This window comes from Peromyscus leucopus, chromosome 7, assembly GCF_004664715.2.
Source record: "Peromyscus leucopus breed LL Stock chromosome 7, UCI_PerLeu_2.1, whole genome shotgun sequence".
Taxonomy (NCBI): Eukaryota; Metazoa; Chordata; class Mammalia; order Rodentia; family Cricetidae; genus Peromyscus; species Peromyscus leucopus.
Genome location: NC_051069.1, coordinates 28527254 through 28534619, shown reverse-complemented (window position 1 = coordinate 28534619; position 7366 = coordinate 28527254). Strand labels below are relative to the sequence as shown.

The 7366-nt window shown below is 53.7% G+C and overlaps 1 protein-coding gene and 1 pseudogene across 9 annotated transcripts; one reads left to right on the top strand and one right to left on the bottom strand.

Moving 5' to 3' along the window:
- Positions 1-1323: 1323 nt before the first annotated feature.
- Positions 1324-1424, top strand: LOC114691303 (annotated as a pseudogene).
- Positions 1425-2011: 587 nt separating this feature from the next.
- On the bottom strand, positions 2012-7325 carry Tmem25 (transmembrane protein 25). Of its 9 annotated transcripts, none has more exons than XM_037207555.1 (9): positions 7206-7325; positions 6634-6779; positions 6064-6375; positions 4487-4777; positions 4159-4290; positions 3863-3893; positions 3623-3723; positions 3405-3533; positions 2012-3258 (listed from the first exon to the last, which is right to left on the bottom strand). In XM_037207555.1, the coding sequence occupies exons 2-9, from the start codon at positions 6701-6703 to the stop codon at positions 3185-3187; spliced, it is 1140 nt and encodes a 379-aa protein (XP_037063450.1). In that variant the 5' UTR covers positions 6704-6779; positions 7206-7325; the 3' UTR covers positions 2012-3184. The 9 variants fall into 9 exon arrangements, with proteins under 9 accessions (XP_037063450.1, XP_037063453.1, XP_028722246.1 ...); XM_037207558.1 differs by having other exon boundaries at positions 6634-6730; XM_028866413.2 differs by having other exon boundaries at positions 3405-3491; positions 6634-6730.
- Between the last annotated feature and the right edge of the window lie 41 nt (positions 7326-7366).

Genomic DNA, 7366 nt, shown 5'->3' with positions numbered 1-7366 from the left:
ACCTAACTTACCTGTGGGTGTTAAGAAGCACAGGCAAGGCCTTTAATCCCAGCACTTGGGAGACAGAGGCAGGGCGATCTCTGTGAGTTCAAGTCCAGCCTGGTCTACAGAGCGAGTTCCAGGACAGCCAGGGCTACACAGAGAAAAAAAAAAAAAAGGCACAGGCAAGAGCATGGCCCTAGGGAGCGAGCCTAGCTGTGGCAGCATCAGGAGAGGAGCTACTTAGGTAGGGAGAGATAGAGGATAGATTGAGGAACTGCTGGAGTGCTGTCAGCCACTGCCAGTCAGGAAACCTGAAACCGTTCTGTTTTAACAAAGGACAGTGAACACAACAAAGTGGTCACAAAAGTATGGCAAGATGGCACAGCAGGTAAGGTGCTTGCCACAAAGCCTGCCAACCCGAGTTCAGTCCCTGGACCTCACAAGGAAAAGGAGAGAAGTACCAAAACGTGTCTTCTGGTAGCCACATGCACTTGCATGAATACACACACACACACACACACACACACACACACACGTAATTTTTAAAAAGTTTAGCGTGGGAAAACAGTAAAACAAGGGAGAATAGGGACTGATGGAAGTTCACGATTGGTACCCAGGACAGGAGTTGCTATGGCTGGATCCTGAGGGCTAAGGAAGATTGCAGAGCCTCGTCCTTCACTGCAGGGACTTTGAGCAAAGCTGTCGCTTCCTCTCTCACCTGCCTCCCATGACAGATACAATGCAGGCCAGGAGCATGAGAACAAGGAATTACACACACACACACACACACACACACACACACACACACACACACACACGTTTGGAAGGTCTGAGCCCCGTCTTTTGGAATTTTTATGGGGACCTCATTGCACAGGCTTGACTGACTCCAGGAGAAATATGTAGAAATATGACTAGCCCCAAAGACTGTGATCGATTGCTAGATGCTGGGGAGGGAAAGCTAGCAAGGCCCGTCTGCTTGCTCCTTCAGTATTCCCTGCTCTGGAGAAACAGGCCAGTAGAGGTAGAACCAACAGAGCCTGACAGAGACTAGACATGGCGGATGGAGAGAAAGGCCGCTTGGGCGTCAGCAACTGCACTCGTGGGTAATGGAGCCAAGTACTGACGGGAAGCAAGTGGGACCTCGGTGGATTGGGGGAGGTTCCACTGTCAGCCTGACAGACCAACACACACAGATGACAGGTCACGTTTCTACAGACTCAAACCAGCTGTGATACTCCATTAGGTTTTCAGGGAACAGACCACCGTGGCTGTAGTTCTTGCCCATGGTAGTTAACGTTCCATGTTAAACTAACAGATACCGAACTGCTGCTCCTGGGGATACACAGGCGCTCGCTGTGAGTGAAAACTCACTTAGTACAGAGAAGGTTGGCATGGCCCTACACGAGGATGACGCACAAATTCATGAAGTGCTCCATGTTTTTCCTCTGTTTGAATCTATTGTGTTTTGTACAGGACATTATCCTCTGTGCTGTTTTGTGGTTATAAAACTGCTGGAAATGTTTAAAAGAGAGAGAAAGGGAGGGAGAAGGCTGTGTATACACTGGCAGTGTAGATTAGTAGCTGAGCACTTGTGTGGCATGCACCAACCTCGGCTTCCGTCACTGGCACAGTGGAAAGGAAGGGGATGGGGTCCATTGTAAAACATACTGGGAAAACCAGGGTGGTGGTGCATGGCTGTGATCCCATGTACATGGTGGACATACTGGGAAAACCAGGGTGGTGGTGCATGGCTGTGATCCCATGTACATGGTGGACATACTGGGAAAACCAGGGTGGTGGTACATGGCTGTGATCCCATGTACATGGTGGACATGCTGGGAAAACCAGGGTGGTGGTACATGGCTGTGATCCCATGTACATGGTGGAGGCAGGCAGAGCAGACGGTCAAGGTTATCCATCCTCCTCTGTCCAGTAGTGAATTCAAGGCTAGCCTACACTACATGAGTCCTTATCTCAAAAAACAAACACAAATTAAAAAGTGTTGAAGGAATAAACAAAGACATACTTATTCAGTCAAGGTAGTTTACTGTGTGTGCGGCACGAATCAGTAACAAGAGAAAAATTACAAAACAAGATACCAAGAAGGGAAAATAGACTCTGTACTCTATTGTTCTCCGGTCATTTACATGTTGCTGTTTAAAAGCATTCTTAGCTCTTTGGGGTTATGTGGGTTCCTGCTTTCTCTCTGTCCCCCCAAATCTTGTGGCACTGTTGACTTATATACCCACTATGACCATCTCCTAAATAGGATGGGGCAGCCAGGGACTGGTCAGGGATGCTGCTGCGTGGGGAAAGACATGCAGAAAGAGAAACCATTAATCCTGAGTGCTCAGAACACAGTGAATTGCTGAAGGCCAAACATGGGGAGCCTGAGAAAGCCATGGGCCCTCCTCTCCCTGGGGAATGTGCTTAAAGTGGGAACACTTGTACAAAACGATGCATAGCTACACGTCGACCTGTCACCTCCTCCCGCTCATCTTGTGCTAACACCAGAGGCTGCCAGCCACCTGGGGGCTCCAGCCAGTGGAAGTCTAATGCCCAGTGAAGGAGAAGGTCTAGTGTGTGACCTTTGATGCCCAAAAGGAGATGGGGACAGACGGGCAGAGACATATGCAGCAAAGGGGACTCATTTGTGCTTGGCCAGTCCCTGGGCAAGGGGCCGGTTCCTGAGCAAAGGGCAGTCTGGTTCTCTACGACGAGCAGGGGGCTGGTTTCCCTGAGGGGAAAAGCTGCAGAGCATAGGCAGGACAAACATCCGAGCTGTGCAGGGACCCTCCTGTCCCCCACACAGGCACTCCTCTGCCTACTCACGAGGTACAGAGGACACTAGTGTGGAGCATGTAGTAGGCCAACCTCTTACATGTGGGGTGACACCTGAACACACCAGGTTCCATCTGCCTGGGCCCAGTTGTCACATGCAAGACCCCAGACTGAGTGAGCACAAGGGGCCTAGCTCTGACCAATGGTTTTGCCAAGGCTAGACCATGCCTTTCAGGTTAGAGTATAATAAAATCCATCATGCATGACCCTCAGGGTACCCCTACCGGGAGGGCCACGTGGCAGTGGCGTGGCTTCTCCGTGGTCACAGCATGGCCAGGCAGAGGAAGGCTTGAAGGAGACACCGGGTGGGGTGCTCTGGGGGGTCCACAAGCCGCCTGGGCCTCACGCCTCACCCTCAAGCTCAGAGCCAGATCTCATCACTGCTTACACTGGACACTCGGTAGATGTAGCCCAACATCGGGAGACGGATGAAGCCTGCGCGTCAGAGATGCCAGGGGCTTAGTGACGTTGGTTCTCTGGAGCCTGGGAGAGCCCTTCCTGCCCCAGCACCCAGGGGCGTTGGGTACGCGCACAGGGATGTGCAGAGGAGCTGAGGAGAACAGCAGGGCTCTGCTCAGTACCTTGGCTGGTGAGGAGGCCGCCATGCTCGGCTTCTAGAAGCTCCGGACGGCTGCTGTGCTGAGCCGCTGGCCTCTCTGTTGCTTTCCCTGTTGGGTGACAGATGGGGTGTCGCCAGGACAGGGCTTGGCCTAAGGGGACACGTGTCCTCCTAAGGACCAGGGACTCTCTTAGAAGTTCTAAAGATTGAGCCCAGGGAGAGAACCGGTCCCAGGCATACCTCTGAGATCCGGAGTGAGGTCATTGAGCTGAAGGTTGGATGGGAGGGACATGTTCTCACGCGGCAGGCGTACATTATTCAGTTTCAGGTTATTGGAGTCACTACAGGATAGACAAAGGCTGAGACAGACCCTGCTACCAGCAGGCACGCAGTCTGCTTTGAGGCTCAATCCAGACCTCCCAGAAGCCCAGGTGACCACCTGTCCTTTAGTTTCAAATCCAGTGCCCCAGGAAGCATTACCTAGATATCAGAGATGGACGCCGGGAGGGGCCTGAGGACAAAGAAACCATGCCACAGAGTCAGTGTGCCCTCCCATGCTGGGCTCTGCCCCCTGCCCGTTCAGACTCAAGACCCTTGAGCCAAGCGTCTCTCAAATGCCCAGGCCTGGTCCTGGGACAGGAGACGGCTCCAGTACCTGTCCCTGCTGTCTGCAGGGCACGCAGCCACACCCCCAGCCCTACCCAGCTCGGCCTGCCACCCCCCAACTTCACCGTTACTCTCCCACCACCCTCGGCCTCCTCTGCCTCTGACCCTACCTTTAGTTTTCCTCTCTTTCCTGCAGACCAGGCAGGCCACCAAGGTACTGAACCCCACTAGAGTGCCCAAGGCAAGCCCTCCAGCCACAACGATGCCCAGCAGTGGTACTTCCACTCGGGAGGCCAGGAGCCCTGCAGATCGTCCACTGGTTAGTTTGCAAGTGAGCAGCGCCCCCGACCCCGACATGCCACAGCTCCAACTACTCCGCCCTTGCCCAAGGTGGCTGGGAACAACTCATCCGCAAGATCCACCCACGGGGCAACAAGCCCTCCCTTTCCATTCAGGACCCCTGCACCCACCCGAGGGTTTGCCAGGCCAGTGGCTTACCTGGAGCCGGAAGTGAGGCACTGGTGACACCCACATCATTGGTAGCCACCACCGAGAGGTTGTGTGCCAAGCTGTGGAGCTGCAGGTGCACGGTGTGGTTTGTGAGCCAGGGATAGTTCTGAGCATCCAGCACCAGGAAGTCAGAGGCATTCACAGTCACTGAACCATCCTGGTCAATCCAGGTGACATTGGCAGGCGGGTTGGCCCGCACCAGGGCAAACAGGACAACCAGAAGGCCTGGGCCCTGACCTTCCTGATACTTGGCCCCGACCTGGGCAATCTCTGGTTTAACTAGAGCAGAGCACAGAAAAATGTGCTTTCGTTACAGGTCCCTCACTCTGGCCCTTTTCCCCAGATGTGGATGGAAACCAGGGCCTAGGAACGTTTCCCCAGAAGGAACGTTAAGGAACAAGTAGCTGGGCCTGCTTGCCCAGCATTAACTCACAGTGAGTAAGATAATAAAAGCCAGGGGACTGGGCATGTGGCTTAGTCGGTAGCGTGTTTGCCCACCATGCAAAAAGCCCTGAGTTTGATGCCGAGCAAAGCATAAAACCAGATATGGTGGTCATGCCTGTAATCTCAGCACTCTGGAAGCTTAGACGGGGATTTCCAGTTTGAGGCCATTTTTGGATACACAGCAAGACTCTGTCTTAAAATAACCCAGCCGGGCGGTGGTGGCTCACGCCTTTAATCCCAGCACTCGGGAGGTAGAGGCAGCGGATCTCTGTGAGTTTGAGGTCAGCCTGAGCTACAGAGCGAGTTCCAGGACAGGCTCCAAAGGTACACAGAGAAAACCTGTCTCAAAAACCAAACAAATTACCAGTTGGTAGAGAGTTTGCCTACCATACACAAAGTCCTGGGTTCAGTCATACCAGGCATGGTAGCACCTACCTATGACCTCGGCACTGAAGAGGTGGAAGAAGACCAGAAGTTCATAGTCATCCTTGGCTATGTAGTAGCTTTGAAGAAAGTCTCAAAGTATAAAAATAAAAAAGAGGGCCGGAGAGATGGCTCAGCGGTTAAGAGCACTAGCTGCTCTTCCAAAGGTCCTGAGTTCAATTCCCAGCAACCACATGGTGGCTCACAACCACCTAGAATGAGATCTGGTGCCCTCTTCTGGCCTGCAGGCACACATGTAGGCAGAACACTATGTACATAATAAATACATAAATCTTGAAAAAAAATAAAAAAGAATAGAAAGCTAGCCAAAGGGTCTGGATTTGCATCCTGGCCCTGCTTCTTAACGGCGGTGTGACCTTGGGCAGACTGTTCAACATGTTTGTGCCTCAGTTTCTCATTTGCAAAATAGGGACAAAAATAGAAATTCCCTTATAAGAGCAACAAGGATAAAGCAAGCTACATTGCAAAGTGTTTAATGTTTGTGAATGTCTGGTTAAAGATTAATGTGTCATGCATACCAGTAATCTCAGCACTAGGGAAATTGAGACAGATTTGCAAGTTTGAGGCCAGCCTAGGCTATGTAGTAAGACTGCCTCAAAACGAAACACTCAAAACTCAAAACTCTCCTGTTGGGGGGTCCAGTAATGGCTCTCCCTGCCCACCTCAGGAATACTTACATTGCACATTGAGAATGACAGAGGCGTTGGCTGACCGGCCACTCCCTGGGTCCTGTAGGGAGCAGTTAAGCTCATGCTGGGCACGCTGGGCAGTGACCGTGAAAGTGCTGGTGCCTCCAGAGAAGGCCTCCCCGCCCACACTCAGTAGTCTTGAAGTGGTGGCCTCCTGTAGCTGTCCATCCAGGTACCAGGCTAATCGGGGAGTGGCGGATCCCCCTGCCACCCGACAGGTGAAGGCATGGCGCTCATTCTCCCGAAGTGCTCTCTCAGCCCAGGTCTGACCATCAATCTGTGGCGCCAGCTCCCCCTGACCTGGAACACAGCAGGCAGCCTCTGGGAGGGGCTCAGACAGAACGTGGTGAGGACCAGTTACAGAGGGGCAGCAGGCCAAGAGACAGGCAAGCTGGTTTCTCTCACCAGGGCCTGGCTGGACTTAGGATAGGGATGTGGGGGTACGGGAACCCAGCTCAGGGGCCTGGAGTGGGTGTCTTGAGAAGAGGGGTAACAAGGAGAGCAAAGAGGGGGCTCTGGCCCCTTAAATGTTTGGCCAAAGGATGAACAGGGGTGTACCTGAACTTAAGAGGGCTGGCAGGAGCAGCAGTGTGTGCCGGAGGGTAGCTTGGCTTAGAGGCAACTCCATGGTGGTCAGGGATCGACCTCCAGGCTGCTGAGAAAAGGGTATAGCCTCCGTACCAGCCAGGCAGGTCTAGCAATTCCTGCAAGAATTTACCATGCACTGGTGTAGACTGGCCCACAGCGGCCAAGACACGGGCACAAACAGGCACGATCAACAAGATCCAAAGGAAGAGAGACACTCTGCGGGCACAGAAGCCAGCAGTGACAGTAGGTGATGACAGACAGACAGACACACACCACCACCACACACACACACACACACACACACACACACACACACACACACACACACACACACACATCCTTCCCCTTTCCTCCACGAGATCGTCCTTCTCCTGACCCGGTCCTCTCCTAGACTGGCTCTCCCTCCCAGCTCTCACCATGCACCCCTTTCCCAATCTCCGCTGCTCTGGTGGACTTGGGTTGAGAGCATCGCGGAGCCGGGGGTTGGAGGGGGGGCGGGGAGGTCGGAGGAGCATCCGGGGCTTCGGAGCATCCTAGCTCACCTGGCTCCCTCCCGGAGCAGCGCCCCAGCAATTGCTTAAATCTGGGGAGCGCCGCAGTCCGCTGCAAAGGCGGGGCCCACGCCAGGCAGGACCAATCGCTGCCCGAGCACGGGCAGGTGGCCGCTCCAGCCCCGCCTTCTCCCGTCCGCTCCAGGGTCCCC